At 42.7% G+C, this 25,548-nt stretch overlaps 1 protein-coding gene across 2 annotated transcripts in view; it reads left to right on the top strand.

Annotated features, from left to right (window-relative positions):
• LOC138758422 (protein GPR107) overlaps window positions 1-25,548 on the top strand; it is a 78,205-nt gene that overhangs the window by 46,120 nt on the left and 6,537 nt on the right. For both annotated transcript variants that reach the window (XM_069927318.1, XM_069927317.1), the window contains exons 9-15: window positions 4,714-4,847; window positions 6,454-6,529; window positions 14,420-14,493; window positions 15,344-15,461; window positions 17,032-17,162; window positions 19,940-19,983; window positions 21,073-21,122. In XM_069927318.1, coding sequence (XP_069783419.1) covers window positions 4,714-4,847; window positions 6,454-6,529; window positions 14,420-14,493; window positions 15,344-15,461; window positions 17,032-17,162; window positions 19,940-19,983; window positions 21,073-21,122 — 627 coding nt within the window. The remainder of the gene's footprint in view (window positions 1-4,713; window positions 4,848-6,453; window positions 6,530-14,419; window positions 14,494-15,343; window positions 15,462-17,031; window positions 17,163-19,939; window positions 19,984-21,072; window positions 21,123-25,548) is intronic.

Raw genomic sequence — 25,548 nt, 5'->3', positions numbered from 1 at the left:
ATAAGATCTCATATTCAGTGACTTCACAGAAACTATGGAGAATGCAAGTGAGAGAAAGAGGGACATGTTGCTGGCAGTTTTGTATCTCAGATGAAGAGAGAGAGACAGCTGAAGAGTGCAAGCCAGGAGAAGTTTGTTGGAACTGAAACAGAAGCTCCAGAGCACCGGATGGCTGGAAGTGCTATCTGTCTGATGATTTTTTTTAATAAGAGGAACAGAAAAGAACTCTGTGCTAGCCTGAAAGAAAGATGTTATCATCTGGAGAACCCTGATGGAGCAAGTTTCATCAGCAAGTCATTGAGGTGACTAATGGTGGTACCTCAGTGGTGGAAATCCTGGACAACAAATATCTCTCTCTGCAAACCTACATTTACCTTTTGAGCACCAAAGCCTGGTGAACTTTATACATGTTAAATTCTGTGCACAGTATAAGAATTGCCTGCAACCAGTGAACTTGGAAGAATGAAAGTGAGATTCAACTGTGAACTAATGAACTTTTCATAAATTTACACACCCATTACATACACGTGCGCTTAGAATTAGAAGGGCGTTAAGTTGGATTAACTAAGTTAATAGAGATAAGAAAGTTTGATTCTGTTTTCATGTTTAAAGATAATTAAAAATAACTTTTGTTTAAGTAACTACTTGTCAAGGTGAATGTCTATTGCTGCTGGGTTTTGGGGTCCTTTGGGCTCATAACATTGAATGTTCCAAGGTGTTGTAGATGACCACAAGTTGATGTTTATTTCAAATTCTTTAGCAGGATGTTTGTTTTTGTTTTAATTGCCCATCCCCTGAAGGAGGTGGTGAGCAAACTTCCTTGTTCAAGGTGTTAGAAGAGAATTTCATGAAGTAGATTTGATGATAAAGAGTGATGAATTTTCACTGCAGGACGGTATTGCTGATGTTCCCATGTGCTGTTGTTTTTCCAGGTGGTAGAAGTCAGGTGTTGAAAAACGTTTGCCAGTCACTCTTGTTGATAGGTGGGAACAATGGTGTTTAAGTGATATCAAGTCAGGGGAAGTTGTCTTCCATTAGATTACAACATCAGTCAGCTGGGTTTATGCTCATGAAAGTTGACGGGGTGGCAAGGAAATGATTGTGGATTTAGGAGGAAGTCAGGAGAACATGAACCAGTCCTCATCGAGAGCTTAGCAGTAGACATAGTGAAGAACTTTAAATTCTTGGGTCAACATCTCCAAGGATCTGTCCAAGAGCTAATCATGAAGAAGGCTTGCCAGCAGCAATATTTAGTGAGGAGTTTGAGTTTGGTTTGTTACTGAAGACTCTTGAAAACTTCTACATGTGTACCATGGAGAATTCTGGCTGTTTGGATCACTGCCTGATATGGAGATGCCAATACTCAGGACAAGAAAATGTCTCCCAAGGGTTAACTCAGCCTGCAACATCATGGGCACCAGTCTTAACTCCATCGAGGACATCTTCAAGAGGCGGTGTCAAGAAAGCAACCTCAATCCTCAAGGACCCCTACTACCCGGGCCATACCCTCTTCACTCTGCTACCATCAGGAAGGAGGTACAGTAGCCTGAAGACAAACACTCAACGACCCAAGGACAGTTTCTTCTCCTCTGCCATCAGATCCCTGATTGAACAAGAACCACAGACACTGTCACACTTTGACCTTCTTTTGCACTATTTTAATTTATTTTGTAAGTTAGTACATATTAATGTTTGTACTGTGATGCTGCCAAAAAAAACAACGAATTTCGTGATATGTTCATGACAACAAATTCTTATTCTGAAGGAAGATGTATAATACGCTTGCCTTCATTGGTCAGGGCAATGTATAAAAGTAAGGAAACTGTGTTGAACCCATGAAAAACTTTGGTCACCCCATTATGGGAAGGATGTGGGAGCTTTGGAAATGGTTGCAGAAGATATTTACAGTACAACTCAGATTATCTGAAATGACTGTGTCTGGGTCTATTTCGGATAAACTATATTTTTGGATAACTGTTCATTTTAAAAAATAGCCCAGTAGCAACAGCAAATCACTTGTAACAGTGTTTAAACAACAACAAAGAACAAGGGAAGGCTTTTTTTTTAGCGTGAAATAATGCTGGATTTAAAAAAAATTTCGACCAGTAGCATCAGTTCAGCTCCAAAAAAAAAAATTTCGGATAACTGAGGATTTCTAATTGTTTTGGATATCGTCATTTATCTGAAAATTTTTGGAGGCAAAATGATGTAATTTCAGCTTCTGAATTTTTCGGATAAATAAGGATTTCTGATTTTTATGAAATCCTCAATTATCCGAAAGATTTTTCGGAACTGAACAGACGCCACTTCCGGGTCCAAAAAAAAATTTCGGATAACTTGAGGATTTTGGATAATCCGATTTCGGATAATCGAAGTTGTACTGCATGGTTGCTGCTTTGATTTGAGGGTATGAGCTACAAGGAGAGGTAGGACAAACATGGGTGTGTCAGAGTCTAAGGGCAATCCTGATGGAAGGTAACAACATTGAGTGGTGGCAGTCAGAATCTTTTCCCAGGGGAATATTGACCCTTTACAGAGGACGTGTATGAAAGGTGAGAGGGAGGAAGTTTAAAGGAGATGTGCAGGATGTTTTTTTTTCCAAAACAGGTGCCTGAAATAGGCTACCAGTGTAGTGGTTGGCAGAAGCAGATTCAATCGTGTTTAAAAGGCTTTTAGGTAGATATATAAATATGCAGGGAATGGTTAGCGGTGGGAGTGGGGTGTTTAGATGGTGTGCAGGGTGAAGAGATTTGATTAGCACCTTATTTGGCGAGACATCATGGGCCTGTTCATGAGTTTTAATGTTATTTTTTTTAAATTTTTTATTTTTCACACCATAAACCATATTAACCATGATACATACTTTTTCCTTTCCAAATATATACAGTGCCATTTTCTCCCCCCCCCCCCACTCCTCCCATCCCACCCTCCCTACCTCCCCCCTCCCGTCCATTTAAAGTACAAAATCTAGGATACATTAAACCAGTCAAACAATGTTGTCATTCAATAAAAATAAACAAGAAATTCCACTGAGTCAATTCTTTTCATTTCCTTCTCCTTTCGTTAATTTAGGTAGTGAATGTCCCCGGTAGGTTTTCGCTATTGTGTTTCATGTAAGGCTCCCATATTTGTTCAAATATTTCAATATTATTTCTTAAACTATATGTTATTTTTTCTAATGGAATACATTTATTCATTTCTATATACCATTGTTGTATTTTCAAATTATCTTCCGATTTCCAGGTTGACATAATACATTTTTTTGCTACGGCTAGAGCTATTTTAACAAATCTTTTTTGTGCATCCTCCAAATCAATTCCAAATTCTTTGTTTTTTATGTTACTTAGGAGGAAAATCTCTGGATTCTTTGGTATATTGTTTTCTGTAATTTTATTTAATATTTGGTTTAGATCTTCCCAAAATTTTTCTACTTTCTCACATGTCCAGATTGCATGAATTGTTGTTCCCCTTTCTTTTTTACAACAAAAACATCTGTCAGATACTGTTGGGTCCCATTTATTTAACTTTTGAGGTGTAATGTATAGCCTGTGTATCCAGTTATATTGTATCATACGTAACTTCGTATTTATTGTATTTTTCATCGTTCCAGAACATAACTTCTCCCATGTTTCCTTCTTTATCTTTATATTTAAATCTTGTTCCCATTTTTGTTTAGTTTTACCATTAGTTTCCTCATTCTCCTTTTCTTGCAGTTTAATATACATATTTGTTATAAATCTTTTGATTATCATTGTGTCTGTAATCACATATTCAAAGTTACTTCCCTGTGGTAAACTCAGACTGCTTCCTAATTTGTCCTTCAAGTAGGATTTCAATTGGTAATATGCCAGCACTGTATCTTGAGTTATATTGTATTTATCTTTCATTTGTTCAAAGGATAATAATCTATTTCCTGAAAAACAATTTTCTATTCTTTTGATCCCTTTTTTCTCCCATTCTCTAAAGGAAAGGTTATCTATTGTAAAAGGGAGTAACTGATTTTGCGTCAGTATTAGTTTTGGTAATTGGTAATTTGTTTTATTCCTTTCTACATGAACCTTCTTCCAAATATTGAGCAGATGATGTAATACTTGAGAACTCCTACGTTGTACCAATTTTTCATCCCATTTATATAATATGTTCAGGTATCTTCTCCCCTATTTTATCTAATTCTAATCTAGTCCAATCTGGCTTTTCCCTTGTTTGATTAAAAATCTGATAGGTATCTTAATTGTGCGGCTCTATAATAATTTTTGAGTTTTAATGTTTGATGATCTATGCTTTTTAAACTCTATGGGATTAATCATTGTATATTCTGGCAGGTCCTTTCTAAGCTCACATTTTTTTTCAAGCAGGCTGTTTATTATGTAAGTTATAGTTGCTGTTGTACACACAGTATCAGAGCCATGACCACCAGGCTGAGAAACAGCTTCTTCCCATGGGCAGTGAGACTGCTGAACTCTGCTCCTAGAAACCCTCTATGACTCAACTATTTATTTAACAATAATATTTATTTAAATTTAGACATATATCATGGTAACAGGCCCTTCCAGTCCACAAGGCCCCCCCCACCACCCCCGTACATTTTTATTTTAATAATTATATACAACTGCAGCGAAGATGTATCATTTGCACCGACGAATCAAGTTGTACTTGTACAATTGGATGATAAAGTTGAACTTGAACTCTTATATTTTAAACTTTTCTCCTTAGGTTGAAATCACAGCAAAAAATCCCCGGAGCTATCTTTCTGCTGGAGAAATCCCATTACCACTGCTATACCTGGTGATGGCTGGATTTTTCTTCACTACAGCCTTATTCTGGGTTTACCTACTTCTAAAGCACAGGTAAAACTTCTTTCCTGTCTAATATTTAAACTGTAAGTGGAATGTGCTGTACAGAGGCATCTTTTTTCAGATTTATTGTCAGAGCATATACATGATGTCACATACAACCCTGAGATTCTTTTTCCTGCGGGCCAGACAGAATTACCACCTATTGGCAATGCAAGAAAGAAAACTGACTCAAAATACACAGGTAAACGGATCAAGAAATGTAAACTAACTGCAATACAGAGATAGAAAACAAATCAATAAAGTGCAAGAGTCCTTAAATGAGCCTCTATTGAATTTGTTGTTGAGAGAGTCTGATGGTGCAGGGCTAGTAGGTGTTCCTGAACCTGGTGGTGTGAGTCTTATGGCACGTACCTCTTTCTTGATGGTAGCAGCAAGAACTGAGTGTGCTGGGTGGTGTGAATCCTTGCTGCTGTTCCCCGACAGCAGCATTCCCTGTAGATGTTTTTGATGGTCGGAAGGGTTATGATGTCCTTAGATGCGTCCACTACTTTTTGCAGGGCTTTACGCTCAGGGGTATTGGTTTCCCCATAGCACACATCTGTAGGAATTTGCCAGGTTTTCCGATGTCATGCCAAATCTCTGCAAACTCCTGAGGAAGATTTAATTGAGATGTTGGCCTCACCAGGCACAGTCAACATTTATTGCCCATCCCTACTTTTCCACTTGCTATACTGCATCAAAGAGGGAGTACAGCACGACAGTCTTCAGACACCAGGGTTGAAGTAAAAACACGTTGCTGGAGAAATTCAGCAGGTCAAACAGTGTCCTTTATGTAGCAATGTAAATACATAACCAATGTTTCAGGCTTGAGCCCTTCATCAAGGTATGGAAAAATGTTGGCAGGCGTTCGAATAAAAGGGTTGGGGGCGGCATGGTCCAAAAGGCAGGAGATAATAGATGGAGAAGGGAGGGAGGGCACAGCAGGAAGCAGGGGAGGAGGGATAACAGGTGAATAGAGAAGGGGGTGGAGAGCTGACAGGGGAAAGGGAGGGAGGGGGAAAGAAGAGCAGGTTAGCAGAAGCCGGAGAAGTAGATGTTGATTCTATTCACCTGGGGAGTGTCTGGTGCTAATTTGCAGGATTGATTTACTGCATCTGGTGCACCCTTTGTGGCCTTCTCTACATCGGAGAGACTGCACACAGACTGGGAGATCGTTTCGCTGAGTACCTTCGCTCTGCAGCAGTGTCAGAGACCTCCCAGTGGCCGACCATTTCAGTTCTGTGTTACACACATCGTGTACTATCCCACCAAGACCACCCATAAATTGGAGAAACAACACCTGATTTTTTTCTGGGCACTCCAGCTGAAATAGCATTAACATTGGTTTATTTCCCCCCTAGTTTCTGCTAACCTGCTCCCATTTCCATCCCCCTGTCAGCTCTCCACAGGATTCAAACCCCAGTCCCAGTCAATGGCGCTGTAACAGCATTGCGCTAAATGTGCCACCCGCGTGGTTCTAGCAGGGCAGGGATCGGAAAGAAGGATTGACACTGTCACTCTTCAAAAGGAGCCCAATGTGCATGTACTCTCCCTGCTCTTGAAACTTAAATTCATTGTCTGTTATAAATGTACTAATGCACAATAATATTTTCCTTAGGTACAGTGTATTTAAACTCCACTGGTTGATGGCTGCCTTGGCATTCACTAAGTCCACCTCCATACTGTTCCATGCTGTAAGTACAAGGCTTCATAATGTGGTGGTACTCGCTTCATACAAGCTTTTGCCATTTCCACAAGTTCTTTGATTAACTTTCTCATCTGCCCAGATTTGAAAGCTGGTGTTCCAGAAGCGGCGCAGGAACAAACCAACCATTTGCTCTTAATCTGTTGATCTGTGCTCCTCCCCCTGCCCTTTCTTTCCTTCTCTCCTGCCTTTTCATTTGGGATTGCTTAAGGTGGAATGTGAGTTTAGGGGGGACAGTTTGAAAACCACTGGTCCAGGACCAGAGGGCACAGCCTCAAAATAAAAAGATGTCCCTTCAGAAGAGCGATGAGGAGAAATTTCTTCCGCTGGAGAGTGGAGAACCTGTGGAATTCTTTGCCACAGACAGCTGAGGAGGCCAAGTCATTGGGTATATTTAGAGCATGGTTGATTGGTTCTCGATGAGCAAGGATATGGGGAGAAGGCAGGAGAATGGGGCTGAGAGGGAAAATATATCAGCTATGATTTGAATGGCCTATTTCTAGTCCTCAGTCTTATGGTATTGAAATTGTGTTCCATTGTATGTTGGGCAATAAACTTTCATCTCATCGTCTTGTGGCAACCTCTACCTGTACGGGCTCCTGTTGCACACTTTGATGTGATATTAAGGATTGAGATTTGGCTGAGACATTATAGTCCCAGGATTTATGATGCAAAGGTTCTGCAAATTTAGACCTATTGTAGGGAATAATTTGAACCCCATGGTGTTTGCACAAAGTTCAGTTCCAGGCACAATCGGCGTCAAATGAAGGCGCAGCAAGTCAAACAGTCTACTTTATATAGCAAAGATAAAGATCCATAACCCACGGCACAGTTGGCGTAGCGATTAGCGCAACACCTTTACAGCGCTAGTGATTGGGGTTCGAATCCCGTGCTGTCTGTAAGGAGTTTGTACATTCTCCCTGTGTCTGCATGGGTTTTCCCTGGGGGCTCTGGCTTCATCTCACTGAAACATACTAGGTTAATTGGGTGTAATTGGGTGGCATGGACTCATGGTCCAAAATGGCCTGTTACTTCGCTGTGTGTCTTTTTTTTAAAAAAACATGTTTCGGGCCTAAGCCCTTTCATCAAGGTATGAGCAAAAGGTAGGCAGTCTCCTGAATAAAATAGTGGGGAAAGAGGGGCAGAGGGGGGAGCACAGGCCCACTGGCAGGGGGTAATAGGAGGGAGGGCACACCAGCAAACAAGGGGAGGGGAGATGGTTCTGTGAATGGAGAGGGAGGGAAGGGGGTGGAGAAAGAGGGAAGGGGAGTGGGCGGGCAGAAACCAGAAAAGTCGATATTAATGCCATCCGGTTGGAGAGCACCCAGACAGAAGATTAGGTGTTGCATCGCCAATTTACTGGAGACCTTGGCAGTGCATGAGGCCTTGAACAGACATGTCATCTGGGGAGTGGGGCACAGAATTGAAAAGGTTGGCCACCAGGAGATCCTAGTCACTGATTGAAGGTGCTCAGTGAAACGATCTCCTAGTCTGTGTGCAGTCTCTCAGTCTTGGGCAATGACCAAGAGCTAATCTCTCCACATACCTGTGACAATAGCAATGGTATTGTACATCTACCATCAATGTCCTTGGTTTAGGGAGGGGGGATCGCCATTGATCAAAAACTTAATTAAACAATCAAGGCCAATACTGTAATGATAAGGGCAGGTCAGAAGTTTGGTCCCCTGCTGTCAGTGATTCCTGCCTCCTGAAGCATTTTGCAACTCTGAATACTTGACTTTCCTGGATAAGTGCAGCAGCAGGATCTCTTGAGGAACTCGACACCATCCAGGGCAAAGAGCTTGATTGGTATCCCATCAGTTACCCTAAGTGCCATTTTCCCTCACTTGTAGTGCACTGCTGTGCCACTTACCAAGTGCACTGCTGTTACTCTGGCAGGCTTTCTGACAGCACCTCCTCAACCAGCACCCTCCATCACTAGAGCACTCGTGTATTTCTGCTCGTTTCCTGCTCCCTTTAAGCTCACTGGATTCACTAGAAAATTCATTGCATGACTATATAATTTGTTTAAAATGTAATACAAGTGACATCCAAGATCCCAAGGATGGAGTTTGACCAAAAGGACTTCAAGCAGGCTACTCACTTCTCAAGGCAATGAACACTAGCCTCAAAATTAGTGTAAAAATAGAGAACATTACAGCATGGTACAGGCCCTTCAGCCCACGAAGTTGTGCCTACCAAAAAGTACTAAACCTTCCCTCCCTCATAAACCTCTATTTTTCTTTCATCCATGCCTATTTGTATTTTTTTTTACATAGAACTTGTGTTTTTTTTTCTCCATTCTGAATTGTCTCACCTACATTCCAGAGTAGCTGTTCACACAGGAATGGTGAAAACTCCAAATATCCAGATATCACCGCATGTTTAGATTGAATAGCTGAAGTGCAGTATTTAAGTACACTGGTCATGAGACGCCACTGTTTCAACATTGACCACGACGTATAACCTATGTGCGACGTACTGCATCGACGTTTCATTCAATGGATATAAATTCCCCGCCTTTTAGCTCCTTCTATCCATTCTTTGGGACAATGTTCAGATATTTCCTGCCTTTTGCGATTTTTTTTTTTTTTTTTTTCTTTCCCACCCCCCCCCCCCCCCCTGCATTCGTATAAAAACATGTCAGTGCAGGAAATGACCGACTTGTTAACCCTGCATGTCAGATGGCGCCAATTATCCTTAAAATTTATCGCAGCCCTTTTTAAACATTTGCCCGATTTTCTTCCCTAACTGTTTGGGCACGCATTGAACTTTGTGGCACCTTGTTGGAGATGAGTGTCTGTTTCACTTAATGGGAACTAGCGCCTGGGGTTTGACCTGCTCCCCTCTCCAACAGTAATGCCTGGCCCACCAGATCATTCAAAAAATGCCCTGGTAATTCCCAGGGCTTGCGGATCAAGTGTTCAAATCCCATTCAGCATCAATGGTTACATATCTGATACTGGAATGAAATAAAACGATAATATATCCCTGAAACTTCCAGATTTGTTTTAAAGAAAAAAAACTTTCATTTTCTAAGGGATAATGAGCAATATCCATGTTAATGGGAGATCGGACAGGTACTCGAAATACAAGGAAATAAATCTCTTGTGATAATAAGTACAAGTGTCCCCAATAATGGAACATGCTCAAGTCCAGAGTTTCCCTGGGATTACCAGGGTCTCCAGACAGACTCAAGCTATCAGGACCCGTGCTAACGCCCAGGATCGTCGGGTGCTACAGCATCACCCGCCATCAATACATCTGATTCATTAGCCCATTGCTGCGGATTACCTGCAGTTCAGTTTAGATTGCAGGTGTTCCATAAAAATTTCAGTGGGTCCAGGAGGTAAAATTTCGGAACAGGAATGAGTCCTTCATTTCTGTTCAGTTTTTGTACAGACTGTGCTCTGGAAATTTGGGAATAATTTCCCAGAACACAGCAGCTGTGTAAAAATAAACATACGAGTCTCTTGAATGCCTGTTCCAGCCTCCATGTATATATGAAAAAAACCCGATGTCTCCCCTAAACATTCCTCCCTTCAATTTGTACAGGTGTCCTCTATTCTCTGCTGCACCTGCCCCAGGAAAAAGGTGCTGGCTGCCCACCTTATCTGTGCCTCTCAAAATCTTTCAGTCCTCCATTAAGACTCCTCTCACTCTCCTTCACTCCAAAGAGAAAAACCCCTCACTCTGCTAACCTTGCCTTATAAAACATATTTTACAATCCAGGCAGCATCCCAGTAAATCTCGACACCCTCTCTATGGCTTCCTGTAATGAATTGAACATAATGTTCTTACTGTGGTCTCAATAGTTCGGGGGGGGGGGGGGGGGTGGTGGGGGGAAACAGACATGTGATGATAGCAAAGTCTCAGTCTCAGTCGTCTGAGTCATTGATTACTTGAAACTTTGACATTTTCTTTATAAGATGAATGTGATTCGACAACGATATTCTTCACTGTTTTAAGGTGCAGGGTGCATGCCTGTAGTAAACCAGGATAATAAACCAGAACAAAGGAAAGAGAACTTGTGATGCAAATTACTACTAATTCCCCAAAATAAAAGCAGGGGAGTTTCTCTAGGAAATGTGGTGATGGTTCTAGACAAATCTGCAGCATGAAATTGATTTGTCATTTACAACAGTCCATTCACTAGGCTTGACTAATGGGAATTATCCAGTCATTTCCTCTATTAATAGCTCGAACAGATGCTTGGATTAGAGGTTCCTAAAGCCCCAAGTGTTGATGGATTTGTTTTTTAATGGTTTGATTTATTTCTGTAACTTGATTCCATCCCTCGGCCTGTAACGTGGATGAATTTGAAATAAATTCAAGGCATCCTTCTACAACTACAAAATCACAAGACACAAAAGATGTGCAGAGCTACAACTTAAAAACCATTAATACAGTGTGTGCAAAAATTCACGAGAAGCATCTCACTACTACTCTGTATTTCACATCAAACTGAAGCCTGATTTTCTCCCATCAACCACATATGCCCACTGTTCCTGGAACTCAGCCACCGTCCCCTCTGGCACAGCTGCTCAAACACCGCATGGGCCTTGACGTAACCCCAAAAGAGGGGCAGGCAGTCGGCTCACTCCCACCCCCCACACCCTCGACCGCCCGCCGCTTCGATCCATGAGTAGGCAGTTTCACCAGGCCTAGCAACAACCCCACAAGGAGATCTTCCAACCTCCCTCTGCACCAGGCGACTGCAGATCAGGAGCGTGCAGCCAGAATTCATTTGAGGAGGGCCACGAACTGAAATCATAAATACTTTTTTTTTAATTTTTTATTTTTCACACCATAAATCACATTAGCCATGATATACACTATTTCTTTTTCACACATATACAGTGACTTTTTCTCCCCCCCCACCTCCTCCCAAGCCACCCCCCCACCCCCCCCTCTCATCCATTTTAGGTATACAATCTAGGTTGCATTAAGCCAGTCAGACAATGTTGTCATTCAACAAAAATACACCAGAAATTCTACTGAGTCCATTCTTTTCTTTCCTTCTCCTTCCATCAACTTGGGTAATGTTTGTCCCCGGTAGGTTTTCGCTATTGTATTTAATGTAAGGCTCCTATACTTGTTCGAATATTTCAATATTATTTCTTAACCTATATGTTATTTTTTCTAATGGAATACATTTATTCATTTAAATGTAGTAGTTTCTTCCTTTTAATTTGGTTATGTATTCCATTAATATTTAAAGTCATATAGTTCAGCGTAGCCCTTTTATATTTTGTTTATCTTCTCTTTCCGTTTTTCCATCATTACCTTTCCTCCTTTTCCATTTCTGTTTTCTTATTTTCAACTCTTTATAAGACAACATTCCTACAACATCCAACATTTTCCTTATTCTCCTATTTCTATCTTATTTATCCCCAATCTCCCCTTCACCTCCTGAGTTGTCCTTTATCCCTTGTCGGACAACCACATCTCCCCTCTCCATTTGGATTTGCGAATCCACTCGCAAGCGTCAACTGATTTGCAGTGACCGCTATTTCCCCCCACCCCGCCTCCCCCAGAAAAGATTTCACTTTTCATATGTCACAAAGGTCACTCTTTTAATTCCCTCCTTATTCTCTCTATTCCATTACCTTCCCTTATTAATTCTTGTCTATACTATCTATATTTTCCTCTAAGTACAGATACATTCATGTATGCTCATTGTTCTATTCACTCTTATACCTCTTTACCCGCATACATATCAATCGTGATCATTTTTACTCTCATTACCCGTCTTCATCCCTCAGTCTATTTTTGTCTTTACCCACATACATATCAATCGTGATCATTTTAACTCTCATTACCCGTCTTCCTCCCTCAGTCTATTTTTGTAATTGTTCTGCAAATTTTCGTGCTTCTTCTGGATCCGAGAATAGTCTGTTTTGTTGTCCTGGAATAAATATTTTCAATACCGCTGGATGCTTTAGTATAAATTTATACCCTTTCTTCCATAAAATCGCCTTTGCTGTATTGAACTCTTTTCTCTTCTTTAGGAGTTCAAAACTTATATCTGGATAAATGAAGATTTTTTGCCCTTTATACTCCAGTGGCTTGTTGCCCTCTCTTACTTTTTCCATTGTCTTCTCCAGTACCTTTTCTCTTGTAGTATATCTTAGGAATTTTACTACAATAGATCTTGGTTTTTGTTGTGGTTGTGGTTTAGAGGCCAATACTCTATGTGCCCTTTCTATTTCCATTTCATGCTGTAGTTCTGGACATCCTAGGGTCTTAGGGATCCACTCTTTTATAAACTCCCTTATATTCTTGCCTTCTTCATCTTCCTTAAGGCCCACTATCTTTATGTTATTTCTTCTGTTATAATTTTCCATTGTATCTATTTTTTGAGCTAGTAGTTCTTGTGTCTCTTAAGTTTTTTTATTAGATTCCTCCAATTTCTTTTTTAAGTCTTCTACCTCCATTTCTGCTGCTACTGCCCGCTCTTCCATCTTGTCCATTTTCTTTCCCATTTCTGTTAAGGTCATCTCTATTTTATTCATTTTCTCTTCTGTGTTGTTTATTCTTTTTCTTAAATCCTTAAATTCCTGTGTTTGCCATTCTTTAAATGACTCCATGTATCCTTTAATAAAAGAAAGTATATCCTTTATCTTGCCTTTCTTTTCTTCTTCTATTTCACTGTACTCTTCCTCTTCCTCTTCTTCTTCCTCTGGGTTGGCCATCTGTTGTTTCTTTGGTGCCCTTTCCTTCTCTTCTTTCTTGTTTCTATTGTCTTTTGTGGTCTCTTCTTGTTGCAGGTGTTCTGCAGCTGTCGTTGCCGGCTGTGGAGATCGACTCCCCAGCTGGTCCCCCCTCCCGTCGGTGTGTTTTTTTTCATTCGCATCGTGCATGCGCGAGGAATCGCGCATGCGCGGTTGCGCACTTTTACTCGGCTCAGCGAGCCATTTTTGTAGTCCATTATTTACCGACCTGAGGGAGCGGGTTTCTCTCTCCGCAGCGGGCCTCTTCGGACAGGTAAGGCCTTCACCTTTTTCCTCCTTTGTCTTCTCTTCCTCTCTTCTTACCGTTGCTTTCGATTTTTCTTTTTTTGTCGCTATCTTCTTTCCACCTTTATACTCACTTTTCTGTAACTTTTATTTCTGTGCCTTTGTATTTTCCTTTGTTTTTCCCGACTTTTCTGGAGAGGGCTGGAGTTCACCGTCCGGCCACTACTCCATCACGTGACTCCTCATAAATACTTTTTTTTAATGTAGTCAGTAGGAGAAAAGTACAGAAGGCACCAACTGAACTTGACTGCTTCACAGGGAAGGCAGTCTATAAACTTTGAGCAGAATCCTAAGGGTGGGGGCCACAGCCAAGTCTGTGCTAACTTTCAAGCACCCATTGACACTAACCCTACGTTAATCCCACTTTATTTTCCCCATAACACTCTCCAGATTCTATCATTAACCTATACACTGGAGCAGTGGTGGACAATAGGAGTCGTGGGCCAAACCATATTAAGCCCGGCAGTTTTCAACCACCATCGGCTCCTTTAATAAGTATTTTAAAGCCTGTACAGAGCTGATTGCAGTTGGACTGGGCGGTTGGACCCTACAGGGGAGCGCTGAAACTTGGCTCTCCATGGGTCCGCACCAGCAGCAATGCTGCCATTTTTTTCCTAACAGGCCACATTTGGCCCGGGGGCTGTAGTTTGGTCACCCCTGCACTTGAGGGAATTTAGAGTAGCTAATTAACCTGTCAAGACCTACATCTTTGGGACATGGGATCAAGCTGGGGAAACACAACGGAGCATGTAAATCCCACGCGAGATCAGGATTAAACCTGGGTTAGTGAGCCTCTGTGTCATCTCTTTTCTCAAATTTGATAAGATGTTTGTTGCTATTAATTATGTTCTTATTTCCAGATCAACTATTATTTCATTTCTGTCGAAGGATCGGCTATAGAAGGCTGGGCTGTGATGTACTACATTACCCATCTGTAAGTATTTATTTGGCACAGGCCTCAACCGACAGTGAAAGCTAAAGTCCCAGAAGCATTAAAATATCCATCTGAGTGCTTGAATCCAGCCCAGGGCTGAGATTGGACTAAGCACTCTATGGCAGTGGTTCTCCACCTTTTATTTACCACTCACATATTTCCTTAAGTAATCCTTTACTAACCACTGAGCACTTATGACATCCTATGCCATAGGTGCTCTCTGGTTAGTAAGAGGACTTAAAGTGGGATTTGAGTGGACGGGGGAAAAAAAAGTTGAGAACCACTACTCTATGCCTCTTGAAATGATAATGTCATTCCCTGCTCCAGTTGCACTCTGTACCGAGGAAAATGAAGGCACCCCCACCATAAGTGATGGTTGACCCTTCCCCAAGAGAGGATTCAAGTCTTGGATGGATATGGCAAGGATGCTAAACATGTCTCAAAAAGTTACCTCTCCATATTGAAAGAAAATTGTTTGGCCACTTGTTTTTATTCTGAATGTAACTAATTGAGGTATTCAAATGTTTTTTCGAACTTCCTATGACCTTAAAGGTTAAATCCAACGTGGTCATGACATTCAGCATCAAATGGTTCCCCTACTGAACCTCCTTAGACATTTCAAGAATGCTCCATATTGATTTGCATGGAGAACAAACTGATATACTTGCACAAATATATATTAGATAATAAGTACTGATTTGTAGATAAGTACTGTGCGTGTGTATGTGTGCTACGTCTGAATGTTTTACACCCGAAGATCAGAGAGCACAGGATCGTCGGGTTGTACTTGTACAATCAGATGACAAATAAAGTTGAACTTGAATTGAACTTGAATGATCTTGTTCCATAGGTTAAAAGGTGCCTTGCTCTTCATTACTTTGGCCCTGATTGGCACGGGCTGGGCATTTGTGAAGTACATTCTGTCCGACAAAGATAAAAAGATATTCATGATTGTAATTCCACTCCAGGTAAAGAAAGAGAATTCTCTTCCTGTCCGTCCGTTTTGATGGGGACTGCATTGAGTTTTAAGAATGCATGTTGAAAAAAAAATTAATAACCTAATATTGGTTACAATTATTAAATGCTATAAAGGTAATTAGTTCTCATTCCTTTATGGTGGTTCAGCTTCACAGCATGAGACATCCGGCTTCAGCAACTTGGGTGCTGTCTATGTGGAGTTTGTACGCCCTCCCTTTGAGTTTCCACCAAGGTCTGTTGTATAAGAGTTGTATGACAGGGAAACCGATATTTTGCCCTCATTTGTCTTTTGCCAGTCGGGTTACCTGAGCTAGTCCCACTTGCCTTTGTTTGGCCCATTTGCCTCTATACCTTTCCTGTCAATGTACCCACCCAAATGCATTTTAAACATTGTCTCTACTGCTTCCTCTGGCTACTCGTTCATAGACCTACCACCCTCTGAGTGGGACATGTTACCCCCCCTCCCCCCCACCCCTCAGGTTCCTTTTAAATCTTTTCCCTCTCACCTTCATTTTCCCAAAACTTTATTCTCCCCCACCATGGCAGGCCCTTGGATGGTGATTCCTGTGGGTTGTTCCACGCACTCTTGAGTGGTTCATCAATAGGGTACTTTGTAAGACAGGTCAACACGGCAACAGACCATTCATCCCAAACCATGCTGGAATGAGTGCTTCGTTTGAGCTGAAGTGGGCTTCGCAGAGGGCAGGTCGCCAAAGGTGATGCTCCCGAGGGGACATGAGAGCATTCAAGCGCACGCGTGGGCCAACAATAGGACCAAAGACAGCAGGAGGGAGTGAATCAGGCAGCACTGGGGCGTTGGACAGAAGGGCAGGCTGGGAGTCTGACAAGATTGGAAATGGAGAATAAATGATGCAAGGTTGTTTGCTGAATTGAATACTGAATCCTCTTTATTTGTAAGGCAGGAGTTTAGCAGTTCCTACAAAGCTTCCTTCTATCTTTTCATATCTAAATCTATCAGCATAATCCTCATTCCCAGCCTCTCCTTATAATTGCATGAGGATGTGATGTTGTGGCTTTATAAGGCATCGGTGAGGCCTGACTTGGAGTATGGGGTACAGTTTTGGGCTCCTTATTTAAGAAAGGATGTGCTGACATTGGTGAGGGTTCGGAGAAGATTCACAAGAATGATTCCTGGAATGAAGGGATCACCAACATTTGACAGTACCTGCTCTTTACTCATTGGAGTTCAGATGAGGGGGTACTGTTACAGTGACCCCATAGACCAGCAGTAATAGAAATACACCAAAGCAATGGTTCATTAAACAAAATTAGTTTAATTCTCTGAGTATAGAACAAGATCAACACGAGTCTAATTTGGAAAGGATTTCAATCTTGTGAGCAAGTGGATCAGTGATTGGCAGATGCAGTGCATTTCATTGATATGGACTTAGCATGTCACAGGAGAGTCTAACCAATTGCATTTATATTTCTCAGATTAAATGGTGCACATTTACTAATCCATCTAAAATACACAATTTATTCGGGTATGAAAATGGAGGATGTGAGAAAGTTGAATGTTTTTTTTAATATCTTTCTAAGGTGCTGGCAAACACAGCTTACATCATTATTGAGTCAACTGAAGAGAGCACGACTGACTATGCATTGTGGAAGGAAATCCTGTTCCTCGTGGACCTTATCTGCTGTGGAGCAATCTTGTTTCCAGTTGTTTGGTGAGTATTCAAATGAATGTGCTAAACCCGTTTACGTCATACCATAGTGAGCAGGCGTGTTTGGCAATTGTGCAAAATCTGAATGTGAAAGGCCACATATTGTGACTACACGCATGGTGGTTTGATGAGGTGAATGCCAAATCTCCTCTGACAGACAATTAATTCACAATTTCAAAATCTTCAGAAATTTCTTTATACCTGCTTAAGCTGTCTTGGTTGTTTTAATGATTTTTTTTCCACTTCTAGATTTGCAATTTGGGACCAGAAAATATCCCCACAGGATGTTTCCACGTGGTTAACATAGCAGTTAGCACAACGCTGTTACAGTGCCAGTGACCCTGGTTCAAATCCAGCGCTGCCTGTAAGCAGTTTGTACATTCTTCTGACATAGCGAATCTCAAACCCCTCACAAAGTATAGCCGCTGGCTACTCAGCATGGAGGCTCCAGGACAGATCCTCGGAAGATGTTGATACGCAGGAATTTGAAGTTCTTGACCCTCTCCACTACTGAGCCCTCGACGAGGACTGGGTCGTGTTCCCCTGACTTCCTCCTGAAGTCTACCATCATGGTTTTGCTAATGTTGAGTGTAAAGTTGTTGTTGTAACACCATTCAACGAGCTGATCTATCTCCCTCCTGTACGCTTCCTCATAGCTGTTTGTGATTGTTTCGACAACTGCGTGTCATCGGCAAATTTGTAAATAGCATTGGAATTGTTCCTGGCCACACAGTCATGGGTGTACAGTGAGTAGAGCAGTGGGCTAAGCACGCATCATCGAGGCACACCTGTGTTGATAGTAAGGATCAGATTTCATATTTATTGTCAGAGTACATACATGACATCACATACAATCCTGAGATTTGTTGCTTCCAATTCGTACTAATTTTAAGGTTCAAGTTGCAGAGGGGGGGCGGGCGGTGCAGAGGCCCAGGTTTGGAGTTTCTTGACCAGCACTGAGGAAATAATGGTGTTGAAGGCTGACTGTAGTCTATAGAGAGCAGCCATGAGTTGCTGTTTACAAGGTGATCCAGAGCTGAGTGGAGAGCCAGTGATATTGTGTCTATGGTGAAGCAGTTGTGGTGATAGGTGAATTGCAGTGGGTCCAGAGCTTTGCTTCGGTATGTGCTCATTCTGGCCATTGCCAACCTCTCAAAGCATTTAATCAGAGTAGGTGCGATATCACTGGGTGATAGTTGAGGCACTTCACTCTGCTCTTCCAGCATGAAGCAGGTGGGAAGTTCTGACTGCAGCAGTGAGAGGTTGACAATGTCCGTGAACACTCGGGCTAGTAGGTTGGCACAGATTTCCAGTACCCTACCGGGTACGCCATCAGATCCTGGCGCCTTGCGAGGGTTCACCCTCTTGAATGATGTTCTGACATCGGCCTCAAGAGTCTGAAATCACAGGGTCCTCAGACTTTGCAGGGATTCTAGTATAGTGTTGGAATCTCTTTCTCAATGCAGGCAGAGAAGCTGTCAGGCAATGAAGCTTTACTGCCATCTATGGTGCTTGCCCTCGCTTTGTAGGCTGTAATAGTCCGCACTCCCTGACAGAGCTGGAGTGTATCTGTCTCTCGCTTCTTCTGGAATTACCACTGTTGTGTGAGGAGCTCCCTTTCATGGTCAGCCCTGGGTACTGCAAGTGGATCGCAGCGTATGCAGTTTTCTTGTTTAACTCACTTCGATTTGTTGGTGTCTATGCCCTCGGGAGCACGTCCAGACCATAGAACATTACAGCACAGAAATTGCAGCCCTTCTAAACTGTGCCAAACTATTATTCTGCATGCAGGTCATATCCCTCCGTACCCCTCCCATCCATGTACCTGTCCAAAATCTTCTGAAATGTTAAAATTGAGCCCCCATTCATGACTCTGTGTGAAGAAATTTCCACCTAAACTTCTCCCCTTTCACCCTTAACAAGTTTTATTTTTCTCAGAGTAACTGCAAGTCGGATTTTTCCCCTATCTATACTCATTGTAATTTTGTACACCTCTAACAAATCTTCCCTCATTCTTTGATGCTCATTACCAGGCTGTGAATTAAGTGATTACATCATCACCAGCTTCATCCCACAGGAAATTATCAGTGGTTTTGGTATTTTACGGGTCTGGTCCACCTGGTATTTTACGGGTCTGGTCCACCTGGTCTTTTACGGGTCTGGTCCACCTGGTCTTTTACGGGTCTGGTCCACCTGGTCTTTTACGGGTCTGGTCCACCTGGTCTTTTACGGGTCTGGTCCACCTGGTCTTTTACGGGTCTGGTCCACCTGGTCTTTTACGGGTCTGGTCCACCTGGTCTTTTACGGGTCTGGTCCACCTGGTCTTTTACGGGTCTGGTCCACCTGGTCTTTTACGGGTCTGGTCCACCTGGTCTTTTACGGGTCTGGTCCACCTGGTCTTTTACGGGTCTGGTCCACCTGGTCTTTTACGGGTCTGGTCCACCTGGTCTTTTACGGGTCTGGTCCACCTGGTCTTTTACGGGTCTGGTCCACCTGGTCTTTTACGGGTCTGGTCCACCTGGTCTTTTACGGGTCTGGTCCACCTGGTCTTTTACGGGTCTGGTCCACCTGGTCTTTTACGGGTCTGGTCCACCTGGTATTTTACAGGTCTGGTCTACCTGGTGGCCACCCTCATGGTGATTTGAATTTTTGATTACTTGCAGGACTAAACTCCATGTGGAATCTTATCACTTAATAAAGTCAAGGTAGACAACATCAAGAGAAATGAAATTTGCCAATTTAAAATTTCCCCTTTTTTTGTTCCCCCATGTGTTGTACAGGTCGATCAGACACTTACAGGAAGCATCGAGCACAGATGGTAAAGGTAAGCTTAATGTGGGCTGACAATGAAACAAGAGAACAGGACCTGCACACTGGTGAACAGATCACTCCATTGGTATTGTACCCATACAGCAGAGATGCTGGGGAGTTCTGGGTGGGTCTACGCATGTGGTAGCTGCTATTTCCTTTTAATTTCCAACACCGTATAAGCCAATTATGGCTATTTAAACCTGTGCTGCCCAATTACACCCAAACATTGACTTCACTAGCAAAGTCTGGGTGGGGGGCGGGTCTTGCGGATCACACCGGGTGACACCTTCACAGGTGATGACACCAGAATGACTGTCTATAAAATTTTTGTGCAGTGTTTCAGCAGAAATTTAGTAATAACAAAACCATATTTTCATACACCCAGCTTATCAATACCCCTACAAGGCTAAAACTCTAAGCCAATTTACTTTTTCAACCTCATGCTCTCCGGTCAGAGCCCCCCCCCCCCCCACTGCCAATCACAGGCATCACCATCTTGTGTGCCGACCCCACTGTCACAGAAAATAAACCGCCGTTGGCTCCTTTAACAGGCTGTTTAAAGCCATCGGTAGTTGGACTAGTCGGTAGAACGCTGCAGAGGAGCACATTGTCTCCTCTTCTCACTTGCTGTGGGGTCCGCACCAGCACCACCATTTTTTTTTTAAAAATAGCCAGCCTCAACCAGCAAAAACATGGGAGGTGTGTAACCTGTGACCCTTGGCAGACTCATTAGCCTCTTTGTGTCTATCTTAATTAATGCCTTTAAGAATTCTGTCATTCACAAAATTGATTTTTTTTTTGTCTTGTCCCACTGGATTCCTGACCCCTCACACACCCCAACCATTCCCATGTGCTCCCAGCACATGTAAGTATTCAAAGTTGAGTATGTGATATTGCTATTTAATGCACAATCCCTATGGTGGCAGGTAGGGCCCATGCCCATTGTTTGGTCACAGTGGAGCTGTCAGTCATGGACCCACACTGAACTGATGTAATTAAATAAACAGATGAGAAGGTTAATTTACTTTGCCAAGTCTTAAAACTTGTGTCGTGGCTGCAATTTGCTTTGCACTAATTTTAATTTCTCTTTTTGTCTCTGCAGCTGCAATAAATCTGGCAAAATTGAAACTCTTCAGGCACTTTTATGTCATGGTAGGTCTATTTAGTATGAATTATTCCTCTTGTCTGGGGACCGTATAAAGCTGAAGGGTTTCCAGATACTGGCACAGAACTTTAAAGCTGGGTGTGGAGGAGTTGAGAGCGAAAGTAAAGTTTGGTGTTGAGTTTGGACTTGGCTTCAGACCTGGTGTTTCCGTCACTCTGCAGAATGCGGTAATCTGTAACCTCAAGAATCAGCCCAAGGCCTGCATATCCTCAAGCCTTAAACATAGAAACATAGAAGATAGGAGCAGGAGTAGGTCATTCGACCCTTCGAGCCTGCTCCGCCATTCAACGAGATCATGGCTGATCTTAAAGTTCAGTACCCCGTCCCCGCCTTCTCTCCATAACCTTTAATACCCTTATACTGAAGAAATATATCTAACTCCCTCTTAAATATATTTAATGAACCTGCCTCCACTGCCCTCTGTGGCAATGAATTCCACAGATTCACCACCCTCTGGGTCAAGAAATTCATCATCTCGGTCCTAAATGGTTTGCCTATTATCCTCAAACCATGGCCCCGGGTTCTGGATTTTCCCATCCTTGGAAACATCCCATCTGCATCCATTCTGTCCAGTCCCGCCAGAATTTTATATGTCTCTATGAGATCCCCTCTCAATCTTCTAAACTCCAGGGAGTACAATCCCAATTTGCGCAATCTTTCCTCATAAGTCATTCCTGCCATTCCAGGTATCAGCCTGGTGAATCGCCTCTGCACTCCCTCCATTGCAAGAACATCCTTCCTTAGATAAGGTGACCAAAACTGCACACAATACTCCAGGTGGGGTCTCACCAAGGCCCTGTACAGCTGCAGTAAGGTATCCTTGTTCCTATACTCAAACCCTCTTGATATGAAGGCCAACATACCATTTGCCTTTTTAACCGCCTGCTGTACCTGCATGCTCGCCTTCAGAGACTGATGTACAAGTACCCCTAGGTCTCTCTGCACTTCCCCATCTCTTAATCTATTGCCATTCAAATAGTAATCTGCCCTCCGGTTTGTATTACCAAAGTGGATAACCTCACATTTATCCACATTGTAGTGCATTTGCCATGGATCTGCCCAGTCCCTCAATTTATCCAAATCACACTGGAGCTTCCTGACCCCCTCTTCCGTGCACACAACCCCTCCTAGCTTAGTGTCATCTGCAAATTTGGAGATATTACATCTAATCCCTTCATCCAGATCATTAATGTAAATTGTGAACAGCTGGGGTCCCAGTACAAATCCCTGTGGTACCCCACTGATCACCGCCTGCCACTCAGAAAACGAGCCATTTATCCCAACTCTGTCTTCTACCTGCCAGCCAGTTCTCAATCCACATCAATACTTTTCCCCCAATCCCATGAGCCTTGATTTTGGAAGCCAGTCGTTTATGCGGGACCTTATCGAAGGCCTTTTGGAAGTCCAGGTACACCACATCCACTGGCTCTCCCCCATCTATTTTACCTGTCACCATCTCAAAGAATTCCAATAGATTTGTCAAGCACGATTTACCTTTTGTAAATCCATGTTGACTCCGTCTGATCCCTTCTCTGCTAGTCATATGCTCCGCTATTACATCCTTAATAATGGATTCCATCATTTTGCCCACTACTGATGTAAGGTTCACAGGCCGATAATTCCCCGCTTTTTCTCTACCCTCCTTTTTAAATAGTGGGGTAACATTAGCTACCCTCCAATCCATGGGTACTGATCCTGAGTCTATCGAGTTCTGGAAAATAATTCTTAAAGCATCTGCTATCTGAATGGCCACTTCCTTGAGTACCCTAGGATGTAGATTATCAGGCCCTTGAGATTTATCTGCCTTCAATCCCATCAATTTCCCCAAGACCATGTCTTTCAGTTCCTCCCTTGCATTAGTCTCTATGTTTCCCAACATCCTTGGGAGGTTATTTGTATCCTCTCTTGTAAAAACAGAACTAAAGTAAGTGCCATTTCCTTATTCCCCATTATATATTCCCCTGATTCCGACTGCAAAGGACCTACTCTGGATTTCACCAATCTTTTCATCTTGACATATTTATAAAAGCTTTTGCAGTCAGTTTTTATATTTGCCGCAAGCTTACTTTCGATATTTATTTTTGCCCTCTTGATTAATCCCTTTGTCCTCCTTTGGTGCATCTTGAACTGCTCCCAGTCTTTGGTTGCGGTACTTTTTTTGGCCAATTGATATGCTCTGTCTTTGGACCCAATGCTGTCTCTAATTTCCCTTGTTATCCACGGTTGAGTCACCTTTTTTGGTTTATTTTTATGCCAAACCGGTATAAACGATTTTTGCAATTTCTCCATTAGATCTGTGAATGCTTTCCATTGTCTATCCACAGTCAACTCCCCCATAAACACCACCCAATCAATCTTACTCAACTCCCATCTCATACCATCATAATTCCCTTTATTTAAATTCAGGACCTTAGTCTCAGTTTTAATTTTATCACTCTCCATGTCGAGTGAGAATTCGATCATATTGTGATCGCTCCTACCCAAAGGGCCTCGCACAACAAGATTCCTGATTAGCCCCTTATCATTGCATAATACCCAATCTAAAATGGCCTGCTCCCGAGTTGGTTCCTCGACATATTGGTCTAGATAACCGTCCCGTAAACATTCAAGGAATTCCTCCTCCTCTGTATTTTTACCAATTTGACTAGTCCAATCTATATGCAAATTAAAGTCTCCCATGATGACAGCTGTTCCCTTATTGCACGCTTTTCTAATTTCTCTTTTAATGCCTTCCCTCACCTCTACACTACTATTTGGAGGCCTATTTACCACCCCCACTAACGTTTTCCGCCCCTTGCTATTCCTCAGTTCTACCCATATAGATTCCGCATCTTCTGAGTTAATATCATTCGTGTCAATCGTGTCGGTCCCTTCTCTCACCATCAATACTACCCCACCCCCTTTTCTTTCTTGCCGATCCCTCCTAAATATCGTATACCCTGGGATGTTAAGTTCCCAGGCTTGCCCACCCTGCAGCCATGTTTCTGTAATCCCAATCAAATCATATTTGTTTATCTCAATTTCCACAGCTAATTCATCTACCTTGTTCCAAATGCTTCTTGCATTAAGATATAAAGCCTTCAGATTTGCTTTTTTCACCCTCCTTGCTCTTTCTGATTTTTTTACTTTCACTGCCTAACCTAACTTTTCCTGTTTTATCTTTTCTGTCCTTTGCCCTATCATACAGGTTCCCACCCCCCTGCCAAATTAGTTTAAACTGCACCCGACGGCTGTACCAAACCTAGCTGCCAATATATTGACCCCTTTTGGGTTTAGGTGTAACCCATCCTTCTTGTAGAGGTCATGCCTTCCCCAAAAGAGATCCCAATGATCCAAGAAGCCAAAACCCTGTCCTTTACACCAGCCCCTCAGCCACACATTCATTTTTCTTAACCTTCCATTTTTGTCCTCAGTTGCCCTTGGCACAGGTAGCAAACCAGAGATCTCCACCCTGGCTGTCCTATTTCTTAGTTTCTGTCCTAGCTCTCTGTAATCCTTTTTCAGTACTTCCTCCTTTTTATCTATGTCATTGGTACCCACATGTACCAAGACATCAGGCTATTCGCCTTCCCCTTTTAGAATACCCTGGACCCAATTTGAGATATCCCGCACCCTTGCACCAGGGAGGCAGCACACCATGCGGGCATACCTATCTGGCTCACAGAATCTCCTATCTGTATTTCTGACAATGGAGTCCCCAGTGACCACTGCATTCCTCTTTACCTTTTAGTCCACCATGCCAGGCTCAGTGCCAGCGACCTGGTCACTGCTGCCAGCTTCTGTCAGGTCATCTCCCTCAACAGCATCCAACAAAATATACCTGTTACTGAGAGGGATATTCACAGGTGTGCTCTCCATTTTCCTGGTATTTTTCTTCCCACCCCTGACAGTTACCCACTTACCTGACACATCTGGTCTTGGGGTAACTATGTCCCTGAAAGTTGAATCTATCAACTCCTCACTCTCCCTTACCAGCCGTAGGTCCTCAAGTTGCAGCTCCAGTTCCCCAACTTGGTCCTTAAGGAACTGCATCTTGGTGCACCTGACGCAGATGTGGCTATTTGGGAGGGTGGGACTCACCCATGGTTCCCACATCTGACATTCAGTACAAAGCACTAACCCCGTAGGCATGACTGAGCTAAAATAATGCCACTTACCCTTCTCCTCGCCTGCTTTTGCCTAAGCCTGTTGAGCCAAAGGCTGGAAGTCCCACTCCTTCAGTGCCCCACTCACTCAGTGTGCCGCTCCTCGCTGGCCGCTCCCTCCCCTTTTACTCCTTTTACTGGCCCCTTGACCAATTAACCTTGACCAATTAACTCAGTCACTCTCTCCAAGCTCCTACTCCTCTGACTCACAGCTCAAACTCCAGCTGCTGCCTCCTCAGACTCCCAGCCTGATTTGAGTAGGCCCAAG

Source organism: Narcine bancroftii, chromosome 3 (genome assembly GCF_036971445.1).
Source record: "Narcine bancroftii isolate sNarBan1 chromosome 3, sNarBan1.hap1, whole genome shotgun sequence".
In the NCBI taxonomy this organism is placed as follows: domain Eukaryota; kingdom Metazoa; phylum Chordata; class Chondrichthyes; order Torpediniformes; family Narcinidae; genus Narcine; species Narcine bancroftii.
Note: the sequence above shows the minus strand (reverse complement) of the source record. Positions and strands in the feature narration are given on the sequence as shown.